Source organism: Rousettus aegyptiacus, unplaced genomic scaffold (genome assembly GCF_014176215.1).
Source record: "Rousettus aegyptiacus isolate mRouAeg1 unplaced genomic scaffold, mRouAeg1.p scaffold_m13_p_4, whole genome shotgun sequence".
Classification (NCBI taxonomy): Eukaryota; Metazoa; Chordata; class Mammalia; order Chiroptera; family Pteropodidae; genus Rousettus; species Rousettus aegyptiacus.
This window is the reverse complement of record NW_023416307.1, coordinates 92,458,934-92,473,838: the sequence shown is the minus strand read 5'-3', so window position 1 is coordinate 92,473,838 and position 14,905 is coordinate 92,458,934. Positions and strand designations below refer to the sequence as shown.

Here is a 14,905-nt window from a genome sequence, read left to right as displayed (position 1 = left end):
ATCCAGCACTGAGGGGCTGCATCCAAATTTCTTTGGAGTATGTGAGGTTGGTAAATGAGTTGTAATCCTGGGGCTGTTGTATGAGGAGAAAGTGGAAGGAGTGGCAATGCTGGGGAAAGAGCCCAGGAGAACAGCCTCAGTGGCCACCTCTGAGGAGAAACAGCAGCCAAGCCAGATCAAGGCCAAGGCACTCAAGTGATGGAGCTCCATGCAGGGATGGCCTCCAAATCAAGAACAATGGACTGACCCACTCAATGGAGAACATCGGAGTTTCTGAGCCCTGTGCTCTGTAGCCCCAAGGGCAGAGTAGGGTGAGACTAGGCTAACAGAGAACAATGAACATGGAAGAAACACATTATCCCTTTGTTCCCCCAGCCCTCTTGTAGATACTAGTCTATCCAGGTTAGGGAAATCAGCTCTGGGTTTTAATCTGAGATCTTCAAGTTTAATTTATCCCACACCCAACACCTGTAATTACATGCCAAATTTTGTACATACAAGCATCTTCTCAGGAAGATAGCATTTATCAGGGTCTCAGAGTTGTCCAAGATTGGAAACTGATTAATAAATACTAGACTAAGTGGTTGCTAAGGTCCTTGTTTTCTCATCCTATGATTCTTTGATAATATTCAAGATAATTAATTTGTCATCTTGTCATCAAAAGGTCACTGCCACTATGCAATGCCACCAGCAGTCCCCAGTTTGGGGTACAGTGAAGAGAGAAACTTTATTCTCGTGAAACATCTATAAACATTCTACAAACCAAACAAGGGAAATGCAGTCTCTGGTAAAATGGCAAGGGTGCGCCACCAGACAAAGGAAAGAGCCATTTATATAGAGAAAAGTTTTACCCCTATCTTTGTTCCTGATTATTCTCAGTTCATGCAAATGATGACTCCAAATTCACAGTTTGATTGGTCCAAATTGCACTGTTCTGATTGGTCATTATGGAGCAGCTCTGATTGGTCAGTAAAGAAGAAACTGAGAATATAGCTGAGCAGCTCCAATTAGACACAAAAGATCCCAGTCTTATTAGTTGAAATACGATATCAGATACTTCCTTATTAAGGGTTGGCTTATGTAGCAGGAATGCAGTGCAGGAGGCATGGCAGCTCAGTCTGCATTTTTGTTTTGTTTTGTTTGTTTACAGTATGTGTATGAGGTCTTTGTAAACAATGGCTGCTAGACTCTGTTTATGAATTTGGGCCCAATCATCCATAAAGAATCCTTCTTGGCAGATATATTCTTTCTTGGGGTTGATGATTTATAAAAAGGATTACAAAGAAAGTGTCAGGGTCCAAGAAGCCCAATGACTATCACTTTAAGAAATATGCCAAATATTAATAACTGGGAATACAAAATAGCTTTCTCTTTTGTGAAAGGGGACCTTTGATGGTTGATTTATGTGTCAGCTTGGCTAGACTAGTGGACACACTGTGTGAGTGCCAAGTTGTTTGGTCAAACACTATATGTCATCATTGGATTTTTTTTTAGTTATGATTAACACTTAAACCAATAGACATTGAGTAAAGCAAATTACTCTTCATAATGTTGGTGGGCCTCATCCAATCGGTTGAAGGCTTCATGAGCAAAGATTGAGTTTTCCAGAGAAATAAAAATTATTAAGACTGCAACATAGAAACCAGTTCCCCCTTGCTGCCCTGTGGAATTCTACTCAAGACTGTAACATCAACTCTTACCTGAATTTCTAGCCTGGGACTTGCCAGTCTTCTCGAGCATGAGCCAATTTCTTAAAATAAATCTCAATCTCTTCTCTCTATCCTATTAGTTTTGTTTCTCTGGAGAACTCTGACCAGTGCACAATCCATTAGTCATTTATGTCAAATTACAATACCAGGGATTAACATACATATGATTTACCAAAATATTCACCACAGGTGAAGGCCATCCTAAGGCCATTTGGAACAAATGATTACTATTGGACAGGAACATTGTATAAAGAGAAAAAAAACATTCTTTTCCAAACTTCAAGTAATATAGCCAAAGGATCCAATTTAATAAAATTGGCTGAAAGCAAGTTAGTTAACATCACAATTTGGTCAAACTAACGATTTGGTTAAAAATAAATATCCTTTACTTTTTAATTGATATACCACTCTGCACTGTTAACCGCTTTTACAAAAAGTACATAGTAATATTACTTTTAAAATTTTAGATAAAGAAGATAATGTATTTCGGGCATTGTTTTGTTTTGTTTTTTGTTTTTGTTTGTTTGTTTGTTTTTTGGTAGTGCTACCGGTAGTGGAGGTAGTGGAGCAGTAACACCTCCCCACTTCCTACAGGTCCTGGGAGCTGGACCACCCCATGGGAAGACCCTTAGGCTCCAGCCTGGTGAAATGGAGCTGCAGGAATCTGAATTTCCACAGGATTCCTTCCTGTTCATGTTTACAACATGCCTGGAAGAGCCCATGCTCTTTAGGCAGAAGTGAAAGGTATAGGATTTTTGAGAAACTTTCAGATTCCTGAAAAAGCAACCAGTGGGTTGGAGCTTGATGGTAAAAGCAGCCACCCTGGCTTTGTCCCTCCTTTCCCATCAGAGGGCAGAGGTCTAACTCATTGTTACTTATTTCGTTTGGCAAGTATTTATTGATGAGTATCGCATGTGCAAAGTTTACCAAGTTTTCTGGGGAGAGAAGTTTGGGGAGGGGAAGGGCAGGGGCGGCGGAGAACTCTGTTTATTAAATACTTTCGTCTGAATTTTGAATTTCTTTTCAGGACATTTTATTTTTCTTAATAGCGACTCTTAAAACGTAACGGGTTAGAAGAAACGCAGGCATTGCCTCAGGGAGCTTAGACGGAAGATAATTAAAATAAGGGCCTGGTCAACATAAAAAGCGGTTGGCCTTTGGAGAATCAGGATGTGTCACTGTGCTTAGACCCCGGAATTTCACAACTCTTACGCACACCTCTACGCGCTTCCCAGGGTCGCCCCAAAGAAGCCCCAGCGTCGAAAAGTTCACTGCGCAGCCGTGACGTCACGGCGTCGGGGCGGGGCCCGCAGCTGGGGCGGAGTCGCCTCCCGGATGTCGGGGAGGGGGCGGTCCGGAGGCGCTGGCCCCTGAGGTCCTGGTGTTTATCACGCGCCTGCTGGCTAGGCATCTGCGGCGGAGAGGCTCGAGGGGTCAGGATGTCCGGGCTTCCCAGCGTCCCGGAGCCGGGGCGCCCGGAACAGTGTTCGCCGGCCTCCCCGCGCGCAGGCTTTGTGTTGGGGTTGGACGTGGGCAGCTCAATGATCCGCTGCCACGTCTATGACCACGCGGGGCGGATCCGTGGCTCCAGCGCCCAGAAGGTGACTGGGGACAGGTGTCGGGGCCGCGAGTCAGGGTCGCACATTGCACCGGGAGCGGGTCGGGGAAGGCAAATGGGCGGGTTCGTCTCATCCGGCGTGGACGCGGCCACCAGCAGCACCTGCGGGCTCTCGGTCCTGAGCGCGCCCAGTCTGGCCATATTTTCTCATTCCCTCCCCGAGCAGGGTTGAAACCGGAGATCCCTTCCAGTCTGGGCTGAGGGCAGGAGGGCCTCAATTTGTGCCCCGGGCCGTTTGCTGTTATTCTTGTTACCTGAGGATTTGCTTCGCCGGCCTTGTCTGGGTGGGACTGCGGTGGCTCGCAGAGCAAGGGCAGGCTGCAGGTATCCAGACAAAGGGTGCCTTTTGACTTGCTTGGATTTTCTTGCACTTCCCTGATAGAGCTCCAACCTCGTTTTCATTTACATTTTATTTTTTCAGATCATAATAGAGTTTAGCTTTATTGTCCCTTCTTCAGTTGTCATCAATATTAACTACTTTTCAAAGTGCTGCTTCCTCACATGAGCGAGCAACTGATTTCCATGGATCTGGGAGGTATTGAACAACTTTTGAAGACTGTATTGTCATTACCTTTCTCCTTTTCATTTTTCAGAGTTAATAAATATCTTTTTCTGGTTTGAGAAACCTACCAAGTTATAGTTGTTGTTAGTACATTCTTGTTCTTAGTAAAGCAGCCAACAGACTGGTATTCTGCTGTTCTCATTGTAATGAAGTATAGATCTCTACACAATTTCCAACATACCCAAAATAATGTTGATCAGTTATGGTGTTCCTATTTGCTCTTCTTTCCAATATCAACATCTTTTTTATGTTAGCAGTGTCAGGAAAGGAACCATTCGTTATCTAAACTATTTCCGTAGCACTAGACTCCCCATTATTTGGATTCCCAGCCATCTTCCAACCCTCTTAGAATTGTTTTTCAACCACGGCAATTACCCAGGAGCAGGTCTAGCCAAATGACTGCTTTGAGCATTTGTTTTGAAGAAACAACGGGTTTCTGTTCTGGTTTGGAGACCAGGACAGTGGGCTGGAACTACAGCAGCTCCCTGGTCCCTTCTCTAGCAACCTGTGTAGAAACACTGGCCACCCACCCACACACCACATTCCCATGTCAACTAAAAAGTAGAGCTGAAAGTTGACACAGTTCTTCAGCAACTGTATGCTCCTTGTCTTTTTATGAGTATCACAACATAATGATACTTTTCGCATAGTCTCCCTCATAATCCTAGACACAAAGTACTTTTGTTTTAAGCAGCGATTTTTTAAAAAAAGAATTTAAGTATATGGAACCAAAGGGAGACATTGTTAGGACATACAAGGTTTCATAGTTGCTGTATTATTTGAGGCAAATCATTAGTTTTTAAGAAATGAGGTAAGAATCTCAAAGATGAATCAGTATTGCTGTGAGTAGCAGAAAACTAGAATAGTTTGTTCAGACTCTAAACTGTGGGGAAGGTATCTGGAAAGATAAGTGAATAAATAAAAAATAAAAGTCCCTGCTATCAAAGGAAAAAGCACTGTCTTAGATTAAGAAGTTTATAGCAATGTCTCTCAAATTGTAGTAGGAATTTTACAGCACTGCTTAAAGTGTGGTTCCTGGCCTGCTAGGGTTGGATAAAGAAAATAAGATGTAGACACTTGTGCAGCAGTTTGGCAAAGTAATTTTTGTTCATTGACCTTAATAATAAAACATTGGGGATTTTATTTTATATGTAATTTTATTTTATATGCAATTTTTTTTGGTCTGGGTTTTTTTTTTATTATTTTAATTACAGTTAGTAGTCAATATTTTATTAGTTTTAGATGTATGGCTAATGGTTAGACATTTATATAATGATAAGTCTAGTACTGACCTGACACCATGCATAGTTATTATGACATTATTGATTATATGCCCTATGCTGTAAACTATACATCCCCATGACTATTTTGTAACCACTAATTCGCCCTTCTTAATCCTTTCACCTTTTTCACGCAGTCTCCCAACCCCATTCCCATTGGGCAGTCATCAGTATGTTCACTCTATGAGTTTGTTTCTGTTTTGTTCGTTCATTTGTTTTGTTCACATAGCAGCGAAATCATATGGTATTTGTCTTTCTCTGACTTATTTCACGTAGCATAATACTCTTTAGGTCCATCTATGTTGTAAATCGTAAGATTTCATCTGTTTTTATGGCCGAGTAGTATTCCATTGTATGTATGTGCCATCTCTTCTTTATCTGATCATCTATACATGGACACTTAGGTTGCATCCATGCCTTGGCTTTTGTAAATAATGCTGCAGTGAACATAGGGATGCATATATCTTTTCGAATTAGTGTTTTGGATTTTTTCAGATAAATGCCAAGAAGTGTGATTGCTGGGTTATATGGTAGTTCTATTTTTAATTTTTTAAGAACTTCCATACCGTTTTCTGTAATGGATGCACCAATTTGTAATCCTACCAACAGTACATGAGGGTTCCTTTTGCTCTACATCCTCGCCAACACTTGTTTCTTGATTTATTGATGATAGCCATTCTGACGGGTATGAAGTCATATCACATCGTGGTTTTGATTTGCATTTCTCTGATGACTAGTGATGTTGAGCACCTTTTCACATGTCTATTGGCCATCAGTATGTCCTCACTGAAGAAATGTCTATTCAGGTCTTCTTACCCATTTTTAAATCAGATTTTTTTTTTTGCTTGTTTGTTTTTGGTGTTAAGTTGGGTGAGTATTTTACAAATTTTAGATATTAAACCCTTTTTGTATGTATCATTGGCAAATCTCTCTTCCCGTTCTGTAGGCTGTCTTTCCATTTTATTGATGCTTTCCTTTGCTGCGTAAAACCTTTTTAGTTTGCTGTTGTCCCATTTATTTATTTATTTATTTATTGTTTTCTTGCCCGAGGAGACTCATTCAAAAAAAAAAATTATTACTAAGAGTGATGTCAGAAAGTACTGCCTATGTTTTCTTCTAGGAGTTCTGTGGTTTCAGGTCTTACATTTAAATGTTTAATCCATTTTGAATTTATTCTTGTATATGCTATAAGAAAGTGGTTTAGTTTAATTATTTTTCATGTTTCTGTCTAGTTTTCCCAACACCATTTATTGAGGAATCTGTCTTTACCCCATTTTATATTCTTGCCTCCTTTGTCATGGATTAATTGACGTACGTGCATGGGTTTATTTTCTGAGCTCTCTATTCAGTTACATTGACAAACGTATCTGTTTTTATGCCAGTACCATGCTGTTTTGATTCCTATAGCTTTGTAGTATAGTTCGATATCAGGTAGCATGATACCTCCAACTTTGTTCTTCTTTCTCAAGATTGCTTTGACTGTTTGAATTCTTTTGTGGTTCCATATAAATTTTAGGATTACTTGTTCTAGTTTTGTGAAAAATGTTATTGGTATTTTGATAGAGATTGCATTGAATCTATAGATTGCTTTAGGTAATGTGGACATTTTAACGATATTGATTCTTCCTGTCCTTGAGCACAATATACGCTTCTATTTATTTGTATCTTTCTTCAGTGTCTCAGTTTTCTGAGTACAGGTCCTTTACCTCCTTGGTTAAATTTATTTCTGGGTATTTTTTTTTTTTTAATGTAATTGTTAATGGGACTTTTTTTTCTTAATTTCTCTTTCTGATAGTTCATTACTAGTGTATAAAAATGGAACTGATTTCTGAATATTAATTTTGTGTCCTGCTACTTTACTGAATTAATTTATCAGTTCTAATAGTTTTTTTTGGTAGACTCTTTAGGGTTCTCGCTATATGGTATCATGTCATCTGCAAATAAAGACAGTTTTACTTCTTTCCAATATGGATGTCTTTTCCTTCTTTTTCTTGTCTGATTGCTATGGCTAGGATTTCCAATACTGTGTTGAATAGAAGAGGTGAAAGTAGACATCTTTGTTTTATTCTTGATCTTAAGGAAAACATTTTTAGCTTTTCATCATTGAGTGTGATGTTAGGTGTGGGTTTGTTATATGTGGCCTTTATGTTGTTGAGGTATGTTCCCTCTATTCCCACTTTGCTGAGAATTTTTATCATAAATAGATGCTGGATTTGTGAAATGCTTCTTTTGCATCTGTTAATATGATCATAGGATTTTTATTCTCCATTTTGTTTGGTGTATCACATTAATTGATTTGTGGATTTGGAACCAGCCTTGCAGCTGAGAGTAAATCCCACTTGATCATGGTATATGATCTTTTTAAATGTATTTTTGGATTTTGTTTGCAAATATTTTGCTGAGGATTTTTGCTTCTCTGTTCATCAGAGATATTGGTTTATAATTTTTTTTTTTTTTAAAATAATGTCTGTCTGGTTTTGGAGCCAGGGTAATGCTGGCCACATACAATCAGCTCTGGAGCCCTCCCTCCTCTTCACTTTTTTGTAATGGTTGAGAAAGTTAGGTATTAATTCTTCTTTAAATGTTTGGTAAAATTCTCCTGTGAAGTCATCTGGTCCAGGACTTTTGTTTGTTGATAATTTTGTTTTCTAATTATTGATTCGACTTTGTTTGTAGTTATTGGTATGTTGAAATTTTGCTTCTTCTTGATTCAGTGTTGGAAGATTGTATGTTTCTAGGAATTTATCCATTTTCTCCAGATTGTTCAATTTGTTGGTGTATGATTGTAGTATTTTTAAAAATAATTCTTTGTATTTCTGTGGTATTGGTTGTCACTTCTCTGTCATTTGTGATTTTACTTATTAGGGTCCTCTTATTTTTTTAATGAATCTGGTTAAACTTTTATCAATTTTTTTTTTTTCATGGAACTAGCTCCTAGTTACATTGGTCTTTTCTATTTTTTGGACTCTATTCATTTATTTCCAATGTGATCTTAATTTTTCCTTCTTTCTACTCCCTTTGGACTGTGTTTGTTCTTTTTCTAATTCCTTTAGATGTAAGGTTAGAATGTTTATTTGAAATTTTTCTTGTTTCTTAAGATAGGCCTATATTACTATACAGTTCCTACTTAGAACTGCTTTTGCTGTATTCCATAGAGTTTGGGTTGTTGTGTTGTTATTTTCATATGTCTCAAAGTATCTTTTGATTTCTTCCTTGGTCTCATTGTTAACCCATTCATTGTTTAGTGGCATGTTATTTAGCTTCCATACATTTGAGTGTTTTTCAGTTTTCTTCTTGTGATTGATTTTTAGTTTCATACCATTGTAATAGAAGAATATGCTCGATATGATTTCGATATTCTCAAATTTATTGAGACCTTTTTTGTAGTCTAACATGTGGTCTACCCCAGAAAATGTTCCATTGCAATTGAAAAGAATGTACATTCTGCTGTTTGGTTGAAATGTTCTAAAAATATCTATTAAGTCCATATGGATGGATCACTGGTATAGGCCAAGGTCAGCTGCTGCTTTTGCTCAACTTGCAGGCTCCTCATGGACACTGCAGAGTGATTTGTGCTTGGTCACCACTTGTGCTGCCACTTGTGCCAGTTTCATGGCTACATAGTTGAAGCTACATTCCAGGCAAAGACGGAAATTGTTTATGCCAGGCTTGGGGCCACTGGAAGGAATTATAATGCAGGTTGAGGTCATTCACCTCTTGTGCTGTGCTCGGGTCTGCTTAGCAAGAGTTACAAAACATCCAAGGGCTCAGTGTTGCTTATTTGAGGTTTGTGAATCTCTGAGAGATTTTGAGAAAATCCGCAGGATGAACTGAAGTAGGCTGTTTTGTGGAGGAGCTGCTGGAGGATGTCACGGTGGTTGAGCGAGCTGGGTGGAGTGGGGTCTCATGGAATCACAGTGCAGGGTGAACGATGCTAGCCAGGTTAATGAAGATCTCAGATTTGGCACCTGCCCGTGCCAGACCACGTTGAGGGGAGGAGAGTTCAACACAGGAACAGTGTAGCCAACCAGCACTTCTGTTCTGGAAGGAGCTACTCCTCCAGCTCTCATCCTGAAACCAATTTAGTCCTCCCTAGTATGTCCCTGGTGCCTTTTAAGCTGCTGTCCCTTCACTGGAGCTTAGGGCGACTGTTTGAGAATGAGTGTGTCTGTGCTTGGGCCCTTTAAGAGGATGTCTGAGCATCCTCTCTGTCTTACATGAATGGAATTGCCCCTCGTTTTCACAGTCAGGTGTTGTGGGGACTCCTCTTCCCTGCACTGGTGCTCTGGGCTCCGGAGCCTGACATGGGCTTTGGAGCCTGGTGTGAGGTTGGGGCCCCTTGTTCCTCCGAGGGTTCCTCCTGGTTTTTAACTGCCCTCATGGTTGTGGAACCAGATCTTTTCAGGTCTCTGTCTCTTGTACCAGTCTTGACATAGCTTCTTTTTTATATTTTTAGTTATAGGACTTCTGTTAAGCTAGTCTTCAGGTGTTTCTTGAGGGTGGTGGTTCTATAATTTAGTTGTATTTTTGGTGTGGTTGTGGGAAGAGGTGAGTACAGTGCTTACTTACTCTGCCATCTTGACCAGATGTCTATTTTAATTATGTTTTTAAAACTGTTTCACAATGAATTAGTAATTTAAAAAACAACAACTGGTCCTTATTTCAAATAGTTTGAGTCCTTTGAGAAAGTGGGTCTTGTTAACCTAGGTTGCTACTTAGCATCTGGTTTATTAAATCGTGGGTATTAAAAATTCTGGTTGTTGTCTTTTGTTTTTAAGCGACAAAACAAATTTTATTTTTAGATTTGATTATATCCTTGATTTAATGTTGGTGTGGTTTTCCTTTGGTAGAGAAGCAGATTTGATTTCACTGTTGTGACACATTTGGGAATGGCGAGCTGCCTGGGTTGGTAGAGTTGGGGGAAGTGACCCTGGAGTGCCACCGTCAAGTCTGAAGTTTTGTAGACTTGAAATGATCATCACATTGAGTTTTGGGGGTTAGGAAGTGTTTATTGCCATTGAGCCATTATAGTATGTGGTCATGAAAGTCGTGCATGGAAAGAACAGAAATATTTGATAGAAGGGGAATAGATTTTGGTAGATCTATATGTTTCCAATAAGTTCATTGTGTTCTTTTTTCATAACACCCTGTGTCACCCTCATGTTGCCCACATTGTCACTGGTTCTTTGGAGTTCCTTTTTCCCCCCTTTATTTTGGCCTTTTCTTACATGTTAGGGATTTCCCTTAAATGGTGATCTTTGGTTGATTATCTGTGTATATATTTTAAGTAATATGTCTTACTCCACTCAGCTGTACCTGGTATTTGCAAGTGAAGAACTTCTCTCGTTCAACTTCCACCTCCCAGAGGGTATACCTCTAACCTTCTACCTAGTTTTTTTTTTTGGGGGGGGGGGATGGAGGGAGGACAGTAATCTGGCTGGAGAGAGGAATTGGGGATGCTTATAAAGATAGAACCAACACTTTGTTCAGCCCCATCTAGCATCCCAGCCTCTGAAGGTACCTCTAATTTTCAGGTTCTACCCTAGAATCTCTGTCAGAGGTTGAGCAGAGATGTTGTATAATCTGAGCAGGGAGCAAGGTATTAGTTTTCTCCTATGCACTTGTCTATGTACCACTCACCCACTCACTGTTGATATTAAAAATGTTTGTTAAAATCTGGTTTGATCCTGTTTGCTTTCTCCTCATTGTCCTTGTGCATCAACTTTTTTAATGTTTTTATTTTAGTTGATTTTAATTGGGTCTTGAGAGGAACTGGAGATAAAATACCTATGTTCAAGCTATCATTTCAAACTGAAGCCTTGGGTCCTTTTTATCTGTTTGTTTTTTATTAAATTTATTGGCGTGACATTGGTTACTTGGTAGCTACTTTGGGTTCTTCCATCTTATAAAAGAACTAATGTTATACTTTTTAAAGAACAAGTCATGACGTTTGTGGGTTTTTTTTTTTAATTTTAATGCTATATTTTATCTAACCCTACATATCCAAATCATAATCTCAACATATAATCAAGAAAAAGTTACTTATGATATACTTTACTTTTTCTCCCCATACATTTACAGTGCATCTTAATTCATCATGCCTATATCTCCAAAAAAAAACCTACCGGAACTTTGATATAGAATTGTGGATGACAGTTCTTTTAGTACTTTAAAAATGTTGAGCTACTTACTTCTGGCCTTCATGGTTCTGATGAAAATCTACAGTCGTTCAGATCATTGTTTCGAAGACATGTACAGCATGCAATGTGTATATGCAATGTATCTGGCTGCTTTCAAATGATTTTCTTTGTTTTTCATTATTTTAATTATGAATCTGGATGGGTAAGGTTTTGGACTTATTTCGTTAGGAGTTTTCTAAGCTTCTGGAATATATAGATTTTAAATCTTCCACTGAATTAGGGAAGTTTTTAGCACTATTACTACTGTGAAGTAATTTTTTTCTGTACGCAACTCTTTTCTTCTTCTGGAACTCTGATGACATAAATAGTAGACCTTTTGCTCTTTCCCCCCTGAGGCTTTCTTCATTTATTTCTCTCTGTTGTTCATATTAGAAGATTTCTATTGATCTATACTTTTATTTTTCTAACTTATTTTTTCCAGCTTTATTGAAGTATGATTAACAAATAAAAGTTGTATATATTTAATATATACAATGCGATGTTTGGTATACATATAAATTGTGAAATGATTACTACGGTCAAGCTAATTAATATACCCATCACCTCACAAGATTGCTATTTGTGTGTGTGCATATTGGGAACACTTCAGAACCACTCTCTTAGCAAATTTCAAGTGTACAATACATTATTAACTATTATAATCACCATGCTGTACATTAGGTCTTCAAAACTTACTCATCTTATAACTGAAAGTTTGTTCCTTTTGACCAGCATCTCCATTTCTCTTATTCTCCTAATTATTGTATTTTCAGTTCTAAAAACTTCATTTTGTTTTTCTTCATATCTTCTGTTTCTTTGCCGAGACTTTCTGTTTTTCCATTTGTTTCAAAATAATTCACCCTTACTTCTTGATACACTGTTATAATAGCCACTTTAAAGCCTTTATCAGATACTTGTGTCACCTTGGAGTTGGTATCTACTGATTATCTTTTTCCACATGAATTGAGATTTTTCTGGTTCTTCATGTAATTTTTAATTTTAGATTATATCCTGGACACTTTGAATATTCTTGTATAAGACTCTGGGTCTTGCGTAAATCCTATGTTGGTATTTTTCTTTTAGCAGGCAATTAATGCAGTTGGGTTTAGGCTACACATTCTAATCAACCTTTGTGGACTTTGGTTTCAATGTTAGTTTTGTTTTCAAATTCTTGGCAGTACTATTTGGATATATCCTGTGTATGTGCCACCCAGTGGCCAGTGTAGGACCTGGGTAGTGGTCTATCCCTTAGATCTATTCTTTACATCTTTGCTATGCTATTTAGGATTGCATTTACACATGTTCAGCTCTGAGGTGAGCCTAGAAATTCATATATAACTTTCTGGAGTAGCTTTCACAAGCTCCTCCCTCTCTGAGATCTTCCTCATACTTTTTGAGTCTTGCCAAAATCTGGAGCTTTCATTATGCTATTCTATTGGGCACTTCTAATGCCCATATCTGGGGCTGGGTGGGCATCAAGAGCACACAGAGAGAAAAAAGCCATGGGAGTTTACCTTAAATTCTTAGATTCACAGTTCTCTGACTGGAGAGGAAGTTTTACCTCCTTCTATATTTTAGGTGCTTGTGCTTACTGCTGCAGTCACCACTATGGGATAGACTGGGTACAAAAATATGGAGGCAAGGGGTGGGGTAGAGAAAATGGGAAATTTCTCCCATTCCCTCTGAGTGTTAGCCAAAAGAAGAGAGCATCTCCTGGGGTTTCCACTTCATCCTGTTATCCACTTCTGGTTTTCAGGCTGCCTTGAGCCCAGGCCAGGTAACACCAGAAGAAAACTGGGAAACTTACCACCAGTTCAGGGGTACTTGAATTCTTATCTTCTAACCTATGGGCTGCCCCCATATACTTTTCTGAATCCACAAATAGCTGCTTCATGTATTCTTTCCAGGTTTTGTATCTGTATTAAGGGGGAGAGTTAGAGTGGAGTGTGCTTGTTCCACTGTGGTCTGAAACAGAACTTGGTGCTTTGTTAATTTTTGTATATTAAAAATCTGACTTTTTTCTTATTACAAAAATAACACATCTTCAGTGTAGAAAACTTGGAAAATAAAGAAAGCCAAAATCTTTTGTAAACTTATGAAGTAAAGAAAACTGATTAGTATATTGTCCTTTTTTATTTCATATGTGTGTTATTTTTTCATTTTAACAATAAAAATGAATTAAGTAATAAATAAAATCATGTTGTTAATGACTTTAACCAGCAATTTTAAGATCTAGATGCTATTAACTTGATCTAATGTTGTTTTTACTAAATCTTATATTTTTCCATAGATAGAGAGTCTTTATCCTCAGTTTGGCTGGGTTGAAATTGATCCTGATGTTCTCTGGCTTCAGTTTGTTGCTGTAATAAAAGAATCTGTCAAAGGTAATTGAATTTATAAAAATAAAAATAGTAAAGTATGTTTTGTTTGCAATAAGAGTTTTCCTCAGGCATCTATAGAATTTTGTGGGTTTCCTAAATATAATTATACATATAGCATTTCATTGAGGTCACAGTGTCAATCAATTTTGACCAAGAATGAGACAGTAAACAAAGACTTTATTTGGGGGTCTTTTAAGAATTACAATTTGGAAACATAGATTTGGTTAGAAACCCCAACTGTATTCTGAGCGTGAGAGAAAGGGACAGAGTTTGTGACAGGAAGAGGGAGCCTTACAAAGGTGTCATGCCAGTTGCTTTGAAAGAACTGTGATTGGGACTGGCAAGCAGACTTACACTATGCGATATGTGATGAGTTGCTTATGTCTATTACTAGGTAAAAATTTATTTTTTAATAATGTTCAGTGATACAGAGCCAGTTCCAGGAACTATATGTCAGGATGTCATCGTTTGGTTTAGCCCAGTTCAAAAGTTCAGTTTTATGCGGAGGGGGTGGGTTAGCTCAGCTTTCTAGAGGCTTTCTGGCTCCGTTTTAGATGGCTCTTGACAATAAAAATTCAGTTTTGCTCTTTTTCTTTCACAACAGTTTCTCAGTAATTTTCAGGGGACATGTACAGTTTACAGTGAACCAGTATGTCAAGGAAAGGTAACAGTGTCTCTGTCCTCTGCTTTAAGTATTTTTCAGTATAAAGGTTCAACTTTCTTGTTCATTCCAGGTTATAGCTAGTGCCTATTTGATTTCCTGTTAGGTACAAAATGTCAGAGGGTTATTAACAAAGTTAAAACACACAGTTCCTATGGACAGAAGTTACACCAGAGTAACCTTTATTATAAAATAAGTTTATGTTTTATTTTTTTTTCTTGATGCAAAGTGCTTTCCTGACTGCAGCCGTAGTCTGAAGTCATAGCTCTTTAAGAACGTTTTCACTGTAACCTTTAAGAATATTGTTAACGTAAATTCTAAACGGTCTTTTACTTGATTTTTCTGGCTGAATTACTTCTTCTCACCTTTTTGGTTTGAAATATTTAAAAGTCTAGAAAAATTTTTTCAGGAATAGTGCATAGGACACCTGTATACCTTTCTCTGAGATTCAGACATGTTGTGCAATGTTTGCTGTACCATTCTCTACAAACTTCTTTTGTCGATCTATTTGAGGA

The 14,905-nt window shown here is 38.2% G+C and overlaps 1 protein-coding gene across 4 annotated transcripts in view; it reads left to right on the top strand.

The window, feature by feature from the left end:
* Window positions 1-3,056: 3,056 nt before the first annotated feature.
* Window positions 3,057-14,905, top strand: part of GK5 (glycerol kinase 5) — a 64,692-nt gene continuing 52,843 nt past the window's right edge. For 2 of the 4 annotated variants that reach the window (XM_016129578.2, XM_036219141.1), the window contains exons 1-2: window positions 3,351-3,651; window positions 13,639-13,732. Coding sequence is in view for 1 of the 4 variants with exons in the window: in XM_016129577.2 (XP_015985063.1) it covers window positions 3,149-3,310; window positions 13,639-13,732 (256 nt within the window). In the remaining 3 variants the exon portion in view is untranslated. Of the gene's footprint in view, window positions 3,311-3,350; window positions 3,652-13,638; window positions 13,733-14,905 lie in introns of those variants that run through there. The other 2 variants (XM_016129577.2, XM_016129579.2) reach the window with 2 other exon arrangements.